The 21,174-nt window shown below is 59.7% G+C and overlaps 1 protein-coding gene across 9 annotated transcripts in view; it reads right to left on the bottom strand.

The window, feature by feature from the left end:
* The window catches only part of TSNARE1 (t-SNARE domain containing 1), a 155,236-nt gene that overhangs the window by 88,019 nt on the left and 46,043 nt on the right, over positions 1 to 21,174 (bottom strand). For 8 of the 9 annotated variants that reach the window (XM_064587804.1, XM_064587803.1, XM_064587801.1 and 5 more), the window contains exons 3-6: positions 20,249 to 20,398; positions 18,778 to 19,272; positions 6,992 to 7,069; positions 6,187 to 6,256 (exon numbers count right to left, since the gene is read on the bottom strand). In XM_064587804.1, coding sequence (XP_064443874.1) covers positions 6,187 to 6,256; positions 6,992 to 7,069; positions 18,778 to 19,272; positions 20,249 to 20,398 — 793 coding nt within the window. The remainder of the gene's footprint in view (positions 1 to 6,186; positions 6,257 to 6,991; positions 7,070 to 18,777; positions 19,273 to 20,248; positions 20,399 to 21,174) is intronic. The other variant, XM_064587802.1, reaches the window with a different exon arrangement.

The raw sequence follows: 21,174 nt of genomic DNA, 5'->3' as shown, positions 1-21,174 counted from the left end.
AGCCATTGAGGCCTTGAGGTGGTTCTGGGAAACCAGGAGGAAACTGCCCATGCTCTGTGGGCCCAGCATGTGCCCAACATGTGCTCACCGGTCCCAAGCCCCTTAGGCAAGCACCCGGGCCTGCCCTTATCCAGTCCCACAGGCGAGGCTATCCCCCAGCACAGCAGTGTGGCCACTGGGGATGCTCAAGGGTCCCAGCTGCCTGGGGTCAGAGGGGGGGGTTACCAGTCAGGCAGGAGCTCAGCCCCTGACCCACCAGACCGAGGGGGCGGCTGTCCAGGCCCTACACAGCAATCCTCCCTGCCTCTCCGGCAGTTCCCTCCACCCACAGTGACCTCCTCCTCCTCCAACTTGCCTTCACGTCCATCCATCATGCCACTGCATTCTAGAACCTTCCACTGGCTTCCCACTGCTGTGCATATAAAGCCCAAGCCATGTGCCAGGCCTACAAGGCCCACGTGGTCTGGCCTGTGCCCACCTCACTGACCCCCCTGGGCAGACCCCCGTTTCGGGGCTCCTCCAACATGCCCACTGCTGCTTTGGAGTTTGCAGCAGTTTGAAGACTGGCTGCAAAAGCTTCTAACCGCCCCCACTGAGAGGTGGGGCTGGGTCCCTTCTCCTTGAATCGGGACAGGCTCAATCACACCTTCTTCGCTAGAGCATCTGCGCCAGAGCCCTGAGCCGAGGAAGTTCAGCCCCCGTGAGGCTGCCGTGCCACAGGGAGCCCGCATGCGGATGCTGCGGGGGACATGCCAGCTCAGTTCTGCATCTGCCTGCTGACCGCGAGTGGTGAAGAAGCTTCTAGATGTTCCAGCCCCAGCTGCGGAGGCACCCCAGCTCTGAGTGTTCTCAGCTGAGTCCCAGATATCCTGGAGCCAACACAAGCCTCCTCACAGCACCTGCCAATCTGGCTCACCAGCTCTGAGGTTTCAGTCCCACTGGCCTCCAGGCCTCGCGTCTGGCCCCAGGGCTGCTGTCAGGCTTCCCCTAGAGACGGAGCTGAGCATCACGCCCGAGTCCTGACAGCATCCCCAGGTTAAGGTGACAGGTGCCGGCACCCCAACTTCCCGGGAGCAGTTGTGTGCAGCCCGGCAAAGTCCTCCCTCCCCCGCCTCAGCTTTCTGACGGAGTCGGGGAGGCCCCGGGCCCCGAGGCGGCTCCGAGGAGTCAGCGGCAGATCTCAGGTCAGCCCAGATGATGGGGGCCAATGCCACCGCGGACAACTTCTGACAGCAGAGGACAGAGCGGGCTGGAAGTGTGTCCCCCCAACCCCGGTTCTTAAGCAAATCCTGGCTCCGTCTCTGCAGCCACGTGCACGCGTGACCGGGCTGGAATGAGAAGCTCATGTGGCACCAGATCCGGCTGGTCTGAGCTCTGGGAGGAGGAAGACAGAGCCTGCCCGGTGCCTCCACAGCAGCCCTGGGCTGTCAGCACTGAGCCCCTCCAAGACCCCAGCCCCGTGCAGTGCTGGATTAGTGTGATCCAGGCCTCCCTGATCGCCTCGGAGCCGATCCGGACACAAATCCTGCTGAGGGGAGGAAGGTGCTGCCCACTCGGAGCCAGGGGCACCCCAGGGCCCTATCCCGCCACCAGGGCCTCTGCCCTGCCCCCACAACCGCCCACCGGGGCCTCCACCCTGCCCCCCCACCCCGGGCCTCAGCCCTAACCCCCGGGCGGCATCGGGCAGACCCTGAGCAGACACCTCTCACACACACCCCCACGTGGGACCCCACGTGGGGCCACCTCGACCTGCACAGGGTCAAGTGAGAGGACACGCATGCAGCAGCCCCCACAAACCTGCAACGGTCAGAACATCCCAGGGAGACCGTCCCCTCTGTCCCACACTAGGAGTGGGACACTAGGTGATCACCTCCCCTCTCCAGGCTGGAAGCCCCCTTCGTGAACACAGACTCACCCCCGCGTTGCAAACCAGGGAGAGGGAGGGGTGCCGTCGGGTTGGGTGAGAATGGAGAACAGGAGTGCCGACAGCAGGAGCAACCCGCAGACCAGGTCCAGGGACAGGACCAGGCCCTCAGCACCGCATGGGGGCAGGGGCAGCCTGCCAGGTACCTGGCCTCCATCGTCAAATGAGGACCCGCACCCCTGTGAGGCAGGTGGGTGAGGCCGGTCACTAGGAGGAGGAGGCACTGCCATGGCCCCCTGAGGATGGGTCAGGGCTCCAGACCACCCACCCTCCTCCCCTTCCCTCCCCCAGGCACACCTGCCCCGTCCAGTCCAGCCTCCAGGCAGGAGCCGCCCCACACACCCGGTGATCAGCAAGCGTCCCCACACAGGCCTCCAGGCAGAGCTCCGCTCCCCACCCCCCGCCCCAGCCAGGCCACCCTCCAGCAACACAGGGCAGGGGGGCTCGGGGCTCTGGGGACCGCAGCAGAGCTCCTGAGCTGGGGGCCCAGGCAGCCGCCAGACCCTGCAGGAAGCAATGCTACCCTCTGAGGCCATTCTCCGTCCCCCACGGCTCCCTCCACCCGCACCCCTGCTCTGGCCGTCCTCCCACTGCAGTCAGGTCTGACTGGACCTCTGCGGGGCTGAGCCCAGCACCAGGCACAGACGCCCTCACTGCCACCTTCCCACAGGACACCGCTGGGAGGGTCTGGGTCCTCACGTCAAAGACAGGGACAGCCGCGTCACTCTGCATGTCACACAGCCAGGAGGGGACAGGCTGCCCCCCGCCCCCCCGCCATGCCCCACTGCTGCAGCCTGTCAGCGCATGGTTCCAGGGCTGAGCTGGCCAGGGCACCAGGCTACAGACACGGTGGGGTGCCAGGGAGTGCGGTGGGGGGTGGGGGGAGGCCACCGTGGGGCGTGGGGGGGCACACTAAGGGGGGGCTCTGGAGTAGAAAAGGCAGGCCATGCTGGACAGCAGGATGGCCCATGCATCCCTCGGGGTGCCCTGCTTCATGAGCCTCCAGACATGTACCCAAGCATTGCCCCTGGGGCTATCACCCCGGGCACAGGATACGGCAGGCAGTCGAGGTGTTTCTGGGGGAGGGAGCTGAGGAGCAGCCCCTGAGGGAGGTGGCACTGGGGAAGAGATGCCCGTGTGAAGGTGGAAAAGTGAGAGGTGAGGGGTTGGCATGCACCCCACACACCCGGGCAGGGCCACCCGCCCGCCTCTGCTTTCTGCCCCCAAGGTCCGCCAGTCCTGGTTCGGGGCACCCAGCCCACTGCAGCCTCCAGGACCCCCATGACCACTCTCCTGGCGTCTCCCAGGCCCCGTGCAGGCCCTCCCTATGCTTTAGTGAGGCCGAAGCCCACAGGGCCCCTCACAGATGCCAGTGTGGCAGACAGACAGGGGAGAGCTTGTCTGCACTTCGACCACCACGGGACTCCAGCCTGTTGTGAGAGGCAGGCAGCGCGGTCCAGCCCCATGCCCGCTCGGAGGAGCTGGGAGCACCGGAGCACCAGAGCTGGGGAGCCGTCCACGTCCAGCCCAGAAGGAGCCTCTCTGCCCGCTGTGTGCACAGCCCAGCAGCAGCCAGGTGTGGGCCGAGCCCCACCACCCTGATGCTGTGCCCGGGGCCCTACAAACCGGAGCCAGGCCTGTCCCACAGCGTGTTCATGAGGCTGAGGGGACAGGCCCCTGGCCACAGGCACACTGCTCACACAGGGCTTCTGGAACACCCATCCCTCCATTCCACAGCAGCCAGGGTGACACCCCCAAGAGACAGACAGGTAGACAAGGTCCCGCGGCCACTGAGCTTCACTCCACAGGGGAGAGAGTTCTCCAACCTGACCACCTCAGCCAACTGGGGAGCCCATGACGGTGCCCAAGGCGGGGTCCCCTCAGAGTCCTGACACAAATGCCAAACAAAGCCCACACGTATCTGGCGCAAGGCGAGACGATCAGGCTCAACTCTGTGAGGATCTTAGGCCGCTAGATGTATTCACCTTGAAGGAATGTCCTCTCTCCCGAAATCAGAGCCCACCCGCTTCTGTCATACCGAAATGCCTTGTCTTCTGCAAAGTTAGGGCAATAATGGATTGTAGTGAACCTTTTTTAGTCCTTCCTTGACAAAATAAAAAAGCCACTGACTGTCAACGTGGAGAAAACCCAGAGTTGGCAGCTTATGCTAGCCTCAGTCATTTAAAAATGCTAACAATCCATGATATGCACAAATTCCACCATGAAAGGGGTCCTGGAAGGCCCGAGGCCTGCAGCCTAATGAGGAGCTACCCCGCAGAGGGGCTCTGGTGGGAACGGGGTTCTGGTTGGGGGGGGACAGGAAGGTGCCAAAGCCAGAGCTGCTGGATCTGAAAGCTGAGGTCGATGGGGCAGGAACGGGGGCAGTGGTCCCAGCCACACTCCATCACACGGGCAGGCCCGGCGTCGGGCAGGAAGGTGCAGGAGCTGGCTCTCCTCTCCAGGCCCACACCAGTGACCCCAGCCTCCAGCCAGCTGGGCAAGGCAGCCCTGGAAACACACTCAGGGGCCAGGGCCCTGAGAATGCCAGCCACTCAACCTGGGGGACACCGCTCCAGGGACCCAACCTGGAAACAGGCACGAATAGAAGGATCCACCACAGCACTGTTCCCGCTAATCACCCAGGTTCAACAGTGTCCTCCGCAGCTCTGAAGAGCGTGTTTCTAGTGTGTAATGAGGGCACACACACCCCAGATTCCTAACGGTAAAAAGCGGGATCCGGAACATTATTCACTGAAATCCAATTCTGCAAAACGCGTAAGGACTTGACAAGAGGCTGGCAGGAAGTACCGAAACGTTAACAGTGGCTCCTCAGACATCCTGTGTGGCCCCATTTCCTATAATGAACATATGCTACTTTCACAATCAGAAAACAATATGTTATTTTAAAAAAATAAATAAAAATAATTAAAAACAGAATGGTACATAAAACCTGCAAAGGATCCTCAGTTGCCTTAAGTTCTGGACCCCCAAACTCAGCAGAAGTGGTCCCAGCTAGCTTGCACGGATGGACAGGAGGAAAGATGGATGGACAGGTAGTGGGTGAGATGGATGGGTGAACCAATGCATGGGTGGGTGGATGGATAGATGGGTGGGTAGGTGGTGGCTGGACAGGGAGACGGGTAGGTAGGTGGGTGGGTAGATGGGTGGGTAGGTGGTGGCTGGACAGGGAGACGGGTAGGTAGGTAGGTGGGTAGATGGGTGGGTAGGTGGTGGCTGGACAGGGAGACGGGTAGGTAGGTGGGTGGGTAGATGGGTGGATGGGTAGATGGATGTCCAGGTGGATAGATGGACAGGTGGGTGGGCATACGGGTAAGGGAATGAATGCACGGGTGGGTGGCTGGATGGACACACAGATGGACAGGGTGATGGATAAATAGATGGAAAGGGGCTGTGGCCTCTCCAACAGACATCAATGCCAAGAAGAGACATGTGGTCTTGGCCACAGCCCACACCCCTCAGAACACATTTGGTCTACCGCCCCACACCATCATCCTTCCCAGGCAGGAGGCTCAGGCTCAAACAACCCAGGGTCCCCTGGAAAGGAGGTGGCAAAGGGAACGAGGGTGTAAATGCAGGTCTCAGGCTCCCCCTCGGTGCTCCCCACCCGGGCCATGCTGGGATCGCCCAGCTTTCTCATGAAGTGTCACCAGGCCCTGGGTAGCAGGGCGTAAACAGAGCTGCCCCCTGCCCCATGCCAGCCAGGCTAGCCCCCCCTGCAGAAATCGCCTTTCTCGCTCCCCATAGACCCAGCTCCTGAGAAGCCTTTCTGTGAGGAGCACAGCCTCATCCTAGGAAAAGGAAAGCCCAACAGGACCCCCACAGGGGCAGAACCAAAACCACAAAGCCCCGCTCCAACCCAGCCTGTGTGTCCACCACCTGCAAGCTGCCTCTGCACACGGTGCACCTTGTCACCTGGTGTGTCCACAGGTGCGTTCACACGTGCGCAGGCCCTGTCAATGAGCTCTGGTGCGTGACACACACATTTGGGCCAAAAAGCACGCAAGCAGACGCATGTCTGCCACCTGAGCAGACACCGGCGTGCATGGGTGTGCCCCATGGAGGGACACGCTGGGTGTGAGCTCAGCCTCAGGCTGCGAGCACGAGCTCGGCTGGCCCTCAGGTGTGTGGGGCGTGCATGTGGTCCTGGCAGGTGTGGGGCTGGTATGTGACAGGCAGGCACACAAGTGGGTGCAGGGCACGCCTGTGCACACCCACGGGCATGTACACGATCACACACTCACAGGCTCTCCCTCAGCTCCTGCATGTCATTCGGCGTCCCCAGGGCCTGGAGGCTCTGCTCCAAGGAGGTCACTGCCAAGAGAAGGGACGGGCATCAGGAGCAGAAGGACCCCCACCGGCTGATCCCCAGACTCCAGGGCACATTCCCCACCCCCAGCAGAGGCAGGGTAAGAAGCCCAAGGACATGGGGGCTGAGGCCAAGGAGACCACAGTGACCGTGAGCAGCCAGGGCCAGGACAGCTGCTGCCACAGCCCAGCCCCAGCCCCACATCGGCCAGCCATGCCCCCAGCAGAGTGTCCCAGGCACAGCCCTCTCCCCAGCCCTTCAGGCACAGGCCCACAGGCACCCTAGGTCTAGAGAGGCGGCTTTTTCTCCTCTCCTGGTCAGCACTCTCCTGCTGACCTGGCAGAGCTCAGGGCTCAGGGGCAAACACCGACCCTGGCCCACAGGGTATGGCGAGCCACCCCCCATCCCCCCGATCTACAGGAGCTAAGGATGGGGTGAGACAGGGCTCTCACTCCTGATCCCAGTGACCTATGAGGCGGCCCATGCGGCCAGTCAGAAGGAGCCTCTGAGGCACCCCTTCCTGGGGGGGCACTTGTCCAGATTGCAGGGAGCGGTGGACACACGGGCCACCGCCGCCCTGCCCTGAGACCACAGTGCTCTCCTGGGCTGCAGGGTGGCTGAGTAAGAGGATGGCCACGGGCACGCCCACCACCCCATGTCACCTCGACCTCCTGTGACGTGCTCAGTGGCCCAAGATGGCCAGGTCGGGGGAGGTGAGACCAGGCCTGGCACAGACTCACCATTGGAGTTGATTCGGAAGATGCTGGCCGACGTCTGCTGGAACAGCTCCTGGAGGTCAGCTGGGTCCACCTGGGTGGCTGGAAGACAGCAGAGGGGAGCACACACGTTCATGGAGCTGCATGCTCTGGGCAGTCACACCCTCCCAGCCTGGGGTCACCCAGAGCGTCAGGGATGGAACGCCAAGCCCACCCCGGGGCACGCAGAGCCATAGGAAAGGGAGGAAAGCAGGGGGCAGCCCCTCAGAAAGGCCCCAGCACCCCCACGCCGGTGCACTCGGGAGAAACAAGAACCCGGTCCCACGTGAGCGCCTGCACACATGCACGTGTGGTCACTGCAGACTTACGAGTCACAGGACAGGAAGGACCCAACAGCCAGCAACCTGTGCTAAAGCAGGGTCCGTGCCCCAATGACACACCACACAGCTAAACCTCTAAAACGTGCCGGCGAAGGAGGCGGGCACGGGCCTCGCGCCATGTGGTTCCACGGACAAGAAGTGCCCAGATCCACAGGGATAGAAAGCAGATCCACGGTGGCCAGGGGCTGGGCCAGGGGACTGTGCGGTTTCTTTGGGGATAACACAAGGTTCCGGGTCATTCGTGGTGACGGCTGCACACACCGTTGCAGATATTAAAAACCACTGAAGTGTACATTTTAAGATGGTGAACACGGCGAATTTTACACTGTGTGAATTTTAACTCAACTTAAAAAACTCTACTGAACATTGTGTGGACACCCCCAAGTCCTGGAGGGACGGGAAGGCCACAACAGCAAGGTCTGCCTCCCTTAAAGGACGCGGCCCTGCCCTTCCCATGGCTCTGCCCACCCTGGGTATCCACGCAGAGAAACACAAAGAGGCCCACAAAAAGCTGGCGCAAGACGCTCACAGTGGCTTCATACCAAAACCCGGAAAGGGTGCCACTGGCCACCAACAGAATACACAGGACCCTTCACGTGACAGAGCCACAAAGAGGAAGGACTCACATGCGTGTCTACACGGCCCACCCCGGCCTCCGGGAAAGCAGGCGCCCTAGCCTGGATGGGCCAGAGCTGGGCAGGTCTCCAGGCAATCGACAGGGATTTGTCCATGATGACAAGGGTCGGGGTCGGAGGGGGCAGCGGCCTGGACCAGAGTGGGAGCCACGGCCTCTGGGCCCCCACCCCCGGCTGTGCAGCCTCACAGCCTCACCTACGCAATGGGGAGGCTGGGGGTAGTTTTCTACGTACTCCTGGCCCCTGGCCTCAGTATGAAATGAGAAGAGGAAGTACATGGCTCCAGGAATCTTATCCTCCAAGTCTACGTGTAGATGATTCTAGAAGCCGGTTACATTGGGGAAGTTGCCGCCCATCCTCCCTTCTCAAAGCTGTCTTTCTCTGGACATCTCTGGAAGCCCGCCCACAGGCTCTCCCTGCCGGCCAGCCCTCCTGGGTCCCCCCCCCCCCTCCCAGGACCCTGTGTACTCCTGACCCCGTGGGGTGTGCATCTTTCCAGAGGACACCGGCTTACTGGCTTTGAGACATTCTGTCTCGGATCCAGGGCTGAAGCAGCTGAGCTCAGAGAGGTGGAGAAAGTGGCCCAGGAAAGGGCAGAGGTGGGGCGGGGATGGCAGCCTTTACAAAGGTGGAGAGCTCCACCCCGCAGGGCAGGGCGGCTGATGGTCTCAGCGGGGGAGACGCAGATGCAGCTCTCCAGCCCCTGCTCCAAGCGCCAGGCCGTGCAGGGCCCTCGGGGAGCAGGCCCCTTACTGGCTGCAGTGCGGGGGGCAGGTGCCTGAGAGCAGCCTGGGAGGCCCCCCAGCACAGCGGCCCCCAGCCCGGTCACAGCAGCAGGTGCAGCCGTCTACGACGCCACCGCCACCAGCCCCGGGGCGTCTGGTGCACCCCCAATATGCTGTGGGCGGGCATGGAACCCGGGGCAGGGGCTGTCAGCCATACTGCAGACCCACGGGGCGTGGGGGGTGCAAATGTCCCAGCCCAGCAGCAAGGACGGCAAGGCCACCACCCACACAGCCTTCCGCCCCCATGGAAGTCTGGGGGAGGCCGTGGGGGCTCCCACCTCAGCGGCGACGATGCCCAGCAATGCCGGCTGAGGCCTGTCCCCTAGGATCCGGTGTCTCCTCATTCCTCGTACCTGGCCACGCAGCTCAGACACTCCCCTGCAGCCAGAGGGCCCGCGGGACCCGATTCTCACCTGGAGTTAGGGCGTCCAAGTGCAGTTTCCCCTCGTGTTCTTACAAGGAAGCTGCTGGCCCGGGACGGCCTCACCCCCTTCCCCGCTGGGATGCCATGGGGTGCAACCTCCGACCAGGGGCACCCGCGAGGGGACGGAGCCACAGCTGGGGGAGCCCTGGTGGCGGCAGGAGGAGTCTGAGGCTTAACCCCTCTTTACTACCACAGGAATGCAGCAGGACAGAGGAGGGGCCGGAAACTTGACAGATGCCCACGTCCACAAACACGCTGCTGGGGCCGCTGGGGGGGTCGGGCTCCCTGGGACTGTGCGCCCAGACCTCACATCCAAGTGGCCCGCTGTCAGACAGGGCAGGCAGTGAGACGGTGACCGCATGCACAACATTAGCAGGGCCTCTGCACGCAGCCCAGGGGACCCACTCAGGGCCAGAATCCAGGCGGGCAGGGCAGGACGATGAGGTCAGAGCCTTGGGGAAGAGGTGGCAGGGCTGTGGGAGGCTGAACTTGCAGGAGCGGAGGGAGAGGGAGGACATCATATCCCTTAGGCCCAGATGTCCAGTGGGCACGACTGGGGTGGGAGGGGGCCAGCCACCAGCACGGGAGACACACAGGAGAAACAGGCAAGGGAAGACGCAAGAAGGTCACTGTGGTCAGCAGCGGGTCAGCTATGGGCCATGTGGGGCAACTCTCAGGTCAGAGGTATGTGCTGGCCAATGGACTACAGAAATTAAGACCAAAAAAAAATAAGCCAACTTCTCCTAGAATCACAATGCAGGGTGCCTGATAGTACTTCAGCTTCTGTCGTAAGGGAACAGGGCCCAGGATTACTGTCCCCTGAAAACGGCTAAAACTGCATGAAAGATGGAAAATGATGTTCTGATCCCGGACAAACTGTCACAGCCCTGGGAAAGCATCACCCCGGCTGTTTCCCAGGAGCGAGGCCAGACCGTGGAGCAGCGAGGGCGGGCCGGAGCGGGGCTGGCGTCACTGGGTCCGGAGGCGGACCCCAGGGCCTGGCAGGTCCAGCAGCTGCCCTGGGGGCAGGAGACAGAGGGGAGACGATGAGGCAGAAGGGGCTCCAGGAGCCTGTCCCGTCCCCTGGTCTCCAGCCAAACCCATGTCTGTGCCTGCACGGAAAAAGACGCCCCTCGGCTTAGGGCACAGGGGTCACGAGGGAGCTGCAGGCACCTCCTCACCCAGCAGGGTCGGTGTGAGTCAGGGGCAGGAGAAGGGGAGGAGCTCTGAGCACCCGCGGCGTCCAGCAGTGACAGCACAGGCCGTGCCTCCGGAGGGCGGGGAGTGTCATGGTGGCAGCTACTTCAGAAGTGCCCTAAAAGATGTTTATCACAAGCCCTAAGAGATCACAGTGACCCACAAGTAAGTTCACTGCCCCTGGAACAAAGTCTAATCCTCCTCAAGTAAAACAACCAAACCCAGCACAAAAGCACCCAAAATTCACAATTAAAACTTACCGGACATAAGAAGAAGCAGGAACACGTACGTGACCCCTAACCATGAGAAAAATCAGCCAACATAAAATCAGACCCAGAAACGAGAGAGAGGACTTAGTGGAGAAGAGCATTCATCAACGTTACAACAGCGCTGAGGGACATGAAGGGGCACGTCTACCCAGCAAGGAGAGACCAAAGATGTGGAAAAGCCACAGAGGCCCTTGTGAAGGGCCCCCCTGCTTGGGGTCAGCAGCAGATGTGATGCTGCAGGGCACAGGGGAGTGGATTCGAGGAGAGCACGGTGGCCAAGCCATAGGGACCTCAGGGTGATACCCAGCAGCCCGGCAGGGGAAGGGGAGCCACAGACGGGCCACAAACAAGGAGAAGTTCAAGAAATAAGGACCAAAAGTATCCAAATTTTACACAATTAAAAACTGAGAGTTTCATGGAGAATTTCATAAAGTCCCAAACAGAGTAAATACCAAAAATTCAGACCCCAAGGCACAGTAGTCAAAACTGCAGGAAGCCTGCGGGGAAGAGGACACTTCCGAAGGGGACAGAGGAGCACCACAGCACCACAGAACGCAATACAGGGGACGCTTCGCCCAAAGACGCCGCAGCAACAGCAGCAAAGTGCCAAAAGAAGGGGAAAAAATCTTTCAACCAGAATTCCATACCCAGCAGAAATGTATTTCAAAAACAGAAGAAAAGTAAGGATTTATTTTAGACAAAAAAGCTGAGAGACTCTGTCCCAGCCAGATGTGCAGCCCAGGAAGCGTTACAAGAAATCGGTCAGGTCAAAAGAAACAATAAAAGGAAATGTGGATCTGCATGAGAAGCCAGAGTGAGGGAGGGCAGGCGTCAAGGCAAATAAAACAGACACCTTGTCTCATTTTAAATTTATCTCAGAGAACACTGATTATTAAAGTGAAAGCCACGGGGCGCCTGGGTGGCTCAGTCATTAAGCGTCTGCCTTCGGCTCAGGTCATGATCCCAGGGTTCTGGGATCGAGTCCTGTGTCGGGCTCCATGCTCTGCAGGGAGCCTGCTTCTCCCTCTCCCTCTGCCTGCTTCTTCCCCCTTGTGCACTCTCTGTCAAAAATAAATAAAATCTTTAAATAAATAAATAAAGTGAAAGCCATAAGAGGCCCGCTAGCAATAACACACCGTCCCGAAGGGAAGCGGGAGTAGGCCGTGTGAGGCTCCCACGTCACACGCCGAGTGCCTGAGCAGGACCCGAGGGCACGCCATCAGGAGCTCAGGTGGACACCAGAGACTCCAAAGCAGCCGCTAAAACACAAAATGAGCAGGTATCGCTGATGAGCCACGAGTGGGGGCAAAATGGAATAATAAACAACATTCAATTCCTCCAAAAACACAAAGGAAGAAAGAAAGGAAAAGAAAGAAAGGGAGATACAGACTGCGAACATGAAGATGGGAGATTTAACCCCGAGCACACCGGCATTTGTGCCAATGACAAATGGCCCAAACCCGAGTGAGGCGCCAGCGCGATCCACGTGCAGCTGGCGGCTGCCACGGTGCAGAGGACGGGACCTGTCATCACCAAAGCTCCCGTGGACAGCACCACTGTGGCCGTTCCAGTCAAGGCAGGGATGGTGAGAGAGGGCCAAAAGGAAACTCCATATACACTGAGTACGGGAAAAGCATGTTATATGTAAAACCAGACATAACTTGGAAGTAAAAGGACTGGAAAACACATTGCCTAGGGCAGTAATCCTAAGAAAGCTGGAGCGGCTATGCTAACATTAGAGAACTCAGAACCACGCATGTAAGTAGAGATAATAGGAACGTTTTTGCAGCAACAAAGGGGTCAACTAATGAAGATGACAAAACAGTCCTAAACGTGCATGCTCCTAATACCACAGCTTGAAAATGTCTGAAGCAGAAACTGATGGAACTGAAAGGAGAAACAAACAAATCCAGTTATAGTGAGAGTCATCAACACCCCCTCCCAGCAGTAAACAGAGCAGCAGAGAAAATCAGTGAGGATACCAAGACTTGAACAACACCATCGATCAACTTGACCTGAGTGACGTTTATAGGACATGCCACCCAACAAACGCACATGGTACACACACGAGGATACAATGTATTTCAGAGAATACAGCAAGTCCCAATGTGTTTATAACAGCTGAAATTATACAAAAGATTCTATGATCACAACAAAATTAAACTAGAAGTTAGTAAAAGAAAGATATCTGGAAACAAAAAGAATTATTTGAAAATTTAAACAATATATTTCTAAATAACCATTAAAGAAAAAATGACAAAGGAAATTAGAAAATATTTTTCAATGAATGAATGAAAACACAATATATACAAAATTGTTCAAGTAGAGCAATGCACAGAGGAAAATTTATAGCAATAAACACTTACATTAGGGAAGAAGAAAGGTCTCAAATCAATGATCTAACAGAAGCAAATTAACCCCAGAGTGAGGAAAAGGAAGGAAATAATAAAGATGAGCAAAAATCAATTAACTTGACATTGGATAGAGAAGACTAATGAAATCAAAATCTGGTTCTTTGAAACAATCAATAAAATTGGTAGACTTGCAGTCAGACCAGTCAAGTACGAAATAGAGAAAACACAATTAGCAATGGCAGAAACGAGAGAGGCAGGCTCACTGCCGACCACACTGGCATTCAAACAATACTAAGGGAATATTGCAGACAACAGCCCAGCAGCAAATGCCACAATTTTGATGAAATGCGTAAGTTCCTTGAAAACACAAATGATCGGAGGTCATATGAGAAGCAGCAGAAGCCTGGGTGGCACTGTAACATGTTAACATGTAACATGCAACACTGTAACACGTGCACATAATGTTGTAACACTGTGACCCGTGACACTGTAACATGGAAGGAAGTATAGTTTCAAGCCTTCCACAATGAATGCCAGTTCAGAGGCTTCCCTGGTGAATTCTGCCAAATATTTAAGGGAAGAATAGTATCAATTCTACACAAATTTTCTCAGAAAACAGAGGAGGAGAAAACAATTCCCAACCCGCTTCAAGACTATAGTTACTTTATAGTCAAGGCGGCTTGGTGTTGCGTTAAGCAGAGACCCAGATCATCAGGAACAAGTCGACCTCCTGGTGGCTTTACAAAGAAGCATCAAGGTGATTCGGTCTTTTCAACCAACGGTGATGAACAACCGGATATCCACTGATCCCCAACCCCAAACTCACAAGACTCAAAAATCAATTGCCCATGTATCAGACACTTCAACGCAAAAGCTAAAACTATAAAACTTCAAAAAACAAGGGCGCCTGGGTGGCTTAGTAAAGAGTCTGCCTTCGGCTCAGGTCATGATCTCAGTGTCCTCAGATAGAGTCCCACATCAGGCTCCCTGCTCTGCGGGGAGTCTGCTTCTCCCTCTCCCTCTGCCCTCTCCCTGTTCCTGCTCTCTCTCTCAAAAAAAACTTCAAAAAACAATGAAAAAATAAAATCTTAAAAAAATTTAAAGGGGCGCCTGGGTGGCTCAGTCATTAAGCGTCTGCCTTCGACTCAGGTCATGATCCCAGGGTCCTGGGATCGATCCCCGCATCGGGCACCCGGCTCCATGGGAAGCCTGCTTCTCCCTCTCCCATTCCCCCTGCTTGTGTTCCCTCTCTCGCTGCCTCTCTTTCTGTTGAATAAATAAATAAAATCTTTTAAAAAAAACTTTAAAAAACAATAATTCTGGGACTTTGTAGTAGGCAAGAACTTTTTAGATGGGATACAAAGAGCAGAAACCCCAAAACACTGATAACATCAAAACGTAAAAAGCTTCAAAAAGACCCCATCAAGAAAAAACAAGACAGTGCAGAACCTGACAGAAGGTCTGCACCATGGCTACCCGACGGCCCCGGAACCCAGACGCCGGGACGGGCACGAGCAGTGCGGGCCGGCCTCCAGCCCGGTGGGAAAGCCGACCACAGCAGAGGACATGCTGCAACGACATCCGCCCACACAGCCTCGGGGCACATGGTGACGGCATGCACAGCATGCTCAAGCCCGCGCGCTGCTGTGCGAACCCAGTGGGACAGCAACTTTGGAAACTAGTTTGGAAAAGTTTCGGAGCAAGTTAAATGTCTCTCCAAGCCCCCAAGAGAGTGAGAATGCACAAAGGTTCGCGGTGCCTTCACTCAGCCAAAAGCTGGCAACCACACAACCGTCCATCAGGGCGGACGAGACATAAACTGTGAGATGCCCACTCCTGAGCAATGGGAGGACAAGCCACCAGACCCCTGACACGGGAGTCCACGTGCCCGCGAGTCCACAGAAGCCCACCCTACAGCGGCACAAAGCAAGCTAGTGGCTGCCCTGGGCCGGTGCACAGCATGAGTCGTGATGCCCCCTCGCTAAACTCCGCCACGGGGAAGCTGCTGGGCACACGTCACCAAACTGCACATGGACGCACTGTATCGCTCCCAGGCCCCACATGACCACACGAGGCGTGGATAAAATAAAAAAGTAAAACCGGCAGAACTCATCGGGCTTTTCTCTGGGACTCCTCCTCCCCGCCCTCTGCTCCTGCTGTGAGCAGAGACAATGGGACGCTCTCGAGCCACCAGATCACAGTTACTGGCCCCCCCGGCATCTCTGTGCAGGTGCGCGGCATTATCTGCCCGCTGCAGGAAGGGGACCCGAGGCTTCCGACGCACACTTGGCAACGCCTTCCGTCCGCCAAGGGGCCCAGCTCCAGCCACCTGCCCCTCATTTCCCCACGGCCCAGAGGCAGCAGCCCCACCAGTAATGCGGCAGGAGCACAGAGACCCCCATGGAACCGGACGTCGTCCCCAGCTGCCCTGCCACATGGGCCAGGCAGACAGGGGGACAGCGGGCTCTGCCGGGCTCTGCCCCACCACATGACTCCCAGCTGCAACAGACGGCTGGTGGAAGGACTGGGGTGTCGACTCACGCAGCGCAGGAGGAGGCCGAGTGGTGATATGGCGCCCCGGACGCAGGACGAGCAAGGGAAGTCAGAGGGCCTCTCGGCCGCAAAGCAGACAGGCCTGGGCAAAACCCAGTGCCCCGGTGCGCTCGCATTGCTGGGGGGAGGGGGTGACAGCACCATCTCACAGGCTGCTGGGGGTCCACAGGCACAGCACCTGCACAGACCCAGGGCCCCAAGGAGGCCAGGGATGACAGCAGCAGCCCCTTCCCTGGACGACACTGGCCACATCCACAGACAGGACGTGGAAGTGTGCACCCCCCACCCTGAGCGACCCCCAGCAAGGGCAGGTCCAAGCATGCCCAACGGGGCCAGCGGCGAAGGACAGGACAAAGCTCCCTGGCCCGCCCCCCCGCGGCCCCCTCACAGCCTGCCTCCCACCCCAGAGGGCCCTGCTCCCTTCCGGCTGGGGGAACCAATCCCCCTTCTAAGCCTCGCACACATACCAGAGCTCCAAAATATAGAGAGCCACGCTTGCTGCACCTGCCAGGAGAAACGGACAAATCCGAAATCCTGGAGCGTGGCAGGAGCAGGATTGCAGGGGGTCCCCACCGTCAGCCCCGGGCCACCTCCGCGGCCTGGAGCGAACACTCAGAATTCAGCCACTCTGAGAGCAGACCTGAGTTATGAAGCTCAGGTGTCCCCGGATGTGCTCTGTGGGCCTTCCTAGGTGCCCTCACCCAGGTGACACGGGACACGGGTAGGATCTCTGCCCCCACACCGAGTGCACGGAGGCAGGCCCAGGGGCGTCAGGGGACCCGGAACCACATGAGCATGAGGCAGAGGAAGGAGCCTAACAGCAAGGGGATAAAGGCCCTGCAGCATCGGGGGCTCCTCCTTCCCGAGCAGCATGGCCACTGGGGGCGCCCAGAGCACAGAGCAAGAGGAGGGGTGGGGCTGGGGGGGCATCTGGCCTGCATGCAGGCTCCCGGCCCCGGGCCCATGCCTAGGGCACTAGAGGAGGAGCCAGGGAGGGCTGGGTACAGGGGGAGACGGGGCAGTGCCGCATGCCAGTGGGATGACCTCACTGTGGCGGGGGGAGGGCAGCCAGCCAGGAGCCTGCCCCATGAAGGCACCCTCCCCAGGGTGGCAGCCCGAAGAGGCTGAGGCTGCTTCAGGCCATGGAGTGGCTCGTCGTGCTGCGATGGACTGGTAATGTCTGCACAGACAAGGCACGGAGCGTCCCCGTGGCAGGACTTCCCCTTTTCCCCGTGATCGACAGCAACAGTCCTGCAAAGTGCTCTGGGAAAGAAAGGCTCTGCGACCAGATCCAAGTGCCGGCAGGCTGCGGGGCACCCCGACTGAGGAGCGACAGCACCCACGCCTGGGCCACACGACGGACCGTCCCATGGTGCTCAACAACTCCCCAGAACTCCAGTCTGGGGCAGGTCACTCTGCAAGGGAAGGCTCACCTTCCAGGGCCTCGGGGACAGGAAGCGTCTGGAAACAATCACAAAGCCGTGAAAGCCAGGAGCTGGGGGCCGCCTGGGCCTGCAGGGAGCAGAGCTGCGAGGCCGCCACAATCCCCCTTCACGTCCGCTCCAAGGAAATGAGCGCCCCCAGGTGAGAGCGCTGGAAAGCCAGAGGGCAGGGCTGAGGAATGTGTGCGGCCGGTCCCCAGCTGGTGAGGGCGCATCCTTCGCCAAACGCACCAGCACCCATGCGGGGACGAGTGGACACCCGCGAGGCAGAGCGGGGTCTGGGGCCGGGGCCACAGCAGGGTTGTGCGCTGGGCCAGGGAGGCAGACAGCTGTGCGGGAGGCGGCGGCCTTGAGGTCGGGGTGTGGGGCGGCACTCTGGGCGTGCAGGAGGGAGGCGAGCGTGCGTTAGGGTCTGTCCGGGAAGAACATGGGCCAAACAAGGGAGGCAGAGCTTTGCGAAGCACGCGCTGGGCATGGCACGGCCAGTTCTCCCACTGCGCACAGCAACCCACAGGGGCTTGCATGCCCCCCTTACAGAGCAGGAGGCCCTCAGCCTCAGGGATCCCACTGCTCGGGGCCCCAGCCAGCACCAGGTCACAAGGTCACCAGGGCAGCGGTGCCCATCACTGGGGAGACCACATCACCAAGTCGTGCGCGCGGCTGGCACCAGAGATGAGACCAACCTGTGCCGGTCTCTAGGAAAACACGTGTTTGCCTCTGCTTTGTTTCTGACACTCTGTATTTTCTGGCCCAAAGTCGAAGACTAGGTAAGGACTGAGAAATGGTCCCCAGAACCTACCTCCAGTACCCATCCGCACACCCCCACCCCACGCCTCCTTCCCCCGTCCTAACTGCCAGTATTTGGGCTCAGCCTCCATCCTCCTCCAGCTCCCAGGCAGCTCTGCACCCTGTGTGCCCCAGCGGGGCTGCGCATATCCATACAACGGGCACCTGTCTGGGACCCGCCCCGCTGAGCTCCCAGCAGAGCTCCCAGACATTGGGCTGACCTCCATCGAGCCCCCTGACCCGCTGCACCGGATGAGGGGGAAGTCACGCCCCGCAGAGCAACACTCCCCTGGAAAACAGCTGCGGAAGGACCACTTGGGCTCCGGGTGACCCTCTCCCCCACCAAGCTGTCCCACCAAGCTGTCCACCGGACGCCGCAGGGCCAGCCCAGCCCTTACTGAGGCCTGTTCTGGATGTTAAGCCAGCCACAGAGCCCGGTGCTCCCAACCGCAGCTTTGCAGGCCCGGTAGTAAAACTAGAAAATCAGCAGGTGGGCTTCACTCAGCGGACAGGGTAGGGGTACGGGATGGGGCAGAGCAAAAGAGAGAAACGTCGGGGCGTAGAGGACAACATGGAGTAACCATGGTCTTGAAAACCTCGTGTCAACAGGTGTGAGTGTGTCTGTGGGACCGCACAGGAAAACGCGTTTCTTCCCGTAGGTCATGGTCCAGAGGCAGGAAGCAGACGTCCCTCAGAGGAGAGCCGCGTCTGTGTGCGCCCAGCTCCCCGTTCCGCAGCCGGGGGCGAGAGGGCAGGGGCAAAGCAGAGGGGAGGCAAGTGCAGCTGCAGGGCTGTGATATTTAGAAAGCTGTCCCCGCGTGGCCACACCAGCGTGTGCGCGAAGGAACAGAAACGGCCCCAACCCTGGCGGCGGGGACAAGGAGGGGGCATGGCGGGAGGCCCCTGGGGCCGAGGGCTGAGGAGCAGCCCGGCCGCGGTGGGTCTCTGCTTCCTGCCCGCTCGTCAGCTGGGCCAAGGGACTCACCTGGGAGCGGCTCCGGGCCGAAGCCCTCGGGGGACAGGGCCTGGCAGGAGAAGGTCTTGGCCACCGCCTGCTCCACGGGCGTGAGGGCCAGGGCCTGGGGCCCGCCGGGGCCGTGGGCCACACGCTGCAGGTCACCCAGTTTGCGCCGCACGACGGCACGCAGGTCCCGCCACTTGTGCTTGAGGTCCACGATGTCGCGGCGGCAGTAGCCCAGGGCGTTCACGGCCTGCAGGATGCAGCTCCACACACAGTACCTGCGGGCCGGCTCGGCCTTCAGCAGCCCCGGGCCGAACAGCAGCTGGTGGTGCTTGCTGACCTTGGACACCAGGACCTCCGTCTCCTGTGGGCAGAAGTTGGGCTTCCTCTTCTTGGCCCGCGTGGCACTGGGCCCCGCCAGCCGGCCACGGGCCCCACGGGCGCAGTCCTTCCTCGGGCCAGCAGCGGGCAGCGAGGTGGGCCCCGGCGCCCCACTGCCTTCAGGAGTGACCCCTGGCCCTGGAAAGGCACCAAAAGGTGGGTGTTGAAGGCCTGGGCCGGTGGGGGTGGTGGCTGTGGCGCTGGCCTCGTCTCTGGCTTCGGCTTCAGGACACCGCTGCCCGCTCCCAGCTACTGCCCCCTCCCTGCGAGGCATCCAGAGGCCCGGGTCCGAGTCCTAGCCCTGGGACTGCCTGACAGGCGCCCTCAGCCTTCCCGCCCAGCCAAGCGCACGTGGAGGACAGGAGCAGGAGGGCAGGCAGGTGGCCGGGCCCGTAGCCTCCATCCTCTGCCCCTCTGTGCCCCCACAGCCTCCTGCTCCTCCGCTCACAGGGGTCCCTGGGCTGGGCAGGCACACAGTGCCAAGTCTTCAGGCCTCTGCCCACATGGGAGCTTTGTCAGCAGTCAGCCTGTGCCTGCCGGAGGCAGGGGGACCACCTGTAAGGGCAGAAGAGGCAGCTCCCCCATGAGGCCATGGGTTCCCAGACGCGAGGAGAGAGTGAGCCCCCGACACTGAGAGCCCCTGAGGGCAGAAGGATGTGTGAGCCTGGGGAGCACTCAGAGGTCAGCAGCCCCGCCTGTGCCCTCCCAGGTCCCTGTCAACTGGAAGGCTGCCTCTACAGAGGCCCACATGCCCTCCCCACACTAATGCACACACCAGGGACCCGCTCCCGCTACAAGGAGAAGCCAGGCTCTGGAGCAAAGGGGCCACGGGAACTCGTCCCACAGGCTGAGCCTCCTCCCTGGATCCCACGGGGCCCTGACAAGCACTGGTCATCACACAACAGCCTCCTGCCACTGGTCCAGCCCTGCCATCTGCCGTCCTCAGGGAAGGGGAAGGCAGTGGGGGGGAGGGTGCAGGCCAGAATCCGTGCTGCAGCTTGCCCCCAGCTCAGCACGCCTGGGCTCCCGCCTGCTGGCCCTCCCTCCTCAGCACTTGGCATCTCGGGGTGGCCTTTCCCAGGTCCCCCCAGATCCAGCACCCAAGCGGAAGTACCTCGCTTCCTGGCCCTCGGGCCTCTGGGCATGCCTGCCGACCCCAGATCACCTTCCCCGTCCTGGCCCACACAGGGGTCCTGCGGGCTGCTCTCTGGCGACAGGCAGGGGAAATGGCGGGTTCCGTACTCGGTCCGACATTCAGCGCATTCTACAGACAGCAAGGAACATCACAGTTACACCCAGCCTGCCCACAGAGCAGCGCAGGGTGCAGATGGCAGAGCAAGGCCCCACACGGGACAGCAGGTGCCCTCAGCCCTCCAAGCATCCACACCAAGCAGCTCCACTCGGGCCCACCTCGTCCAAGAAGCCCTCCCAGACTGACACATCCTGTGCAATAGCCGCTTGGGATGAAGACCAGCACCGAGTTCAGAACTTTAAACGTTCCAGACCTTTCTTTAAGCCATGATTATTCTAAAAGGTGACCCCAAAGATGAAATCCCCTAGAGCAGGGCTTCAGGTGTGGCCCACAGACCAGGCCAGGCCTTCGATGGATGTTAGCTGTCTGCGACAGATGATGAACAAAAATGGAGAGTAAGGACTTTGGGATGTTGACGACAATTCGAAATCACCACAGCACCCCAGCATGGCATCATTCTGTTTATAAAAATGTCGTTCCGTGGCATACTGGGAGTGAAAACATAAGTAAAACCCACCCTTCCTGACACTCGGCTGCAGGGCTGAGGAGCAGTGGTGCTGGGCACCCGTGTGGCCTCCTCCCCATACCCAGCCCCGAACTGGCCCCGCACGGGGTTGGACCTCTGGACACTTCATTTTCTCATCATTCTCATTTATTCAAAAACACGTCCTAGACACGTTTTGCCAGAATTCGTCAACCCTAAGACACATCTCGTAAAAACATCTTGCCATCTCTGAAAGATGTGCCTTTCAGTCCATGGCCCTGGGCCATCTGTGTGACCTTGTTCG

Source organism: Mirounga angustirostris, unplaced genomic scaffold (assembly GCF_029215605.1).
Source record: "Mirounga angustirostris isolate CCGP_5_RB_7025 unplaced genomic scaffold, mMirAng1.0.hap1 SCAF_4, whole genome shotgun sequence".
Lineage (NCBI taxonomy): Eukaryota > Metazoa > Chordata > Mammalia > Carnivora > Phocidae > Mirounga > Mirounga angustirostris.
This window is presented reverse-complemented; position numbering and strand designations above follow the sequence as displayed.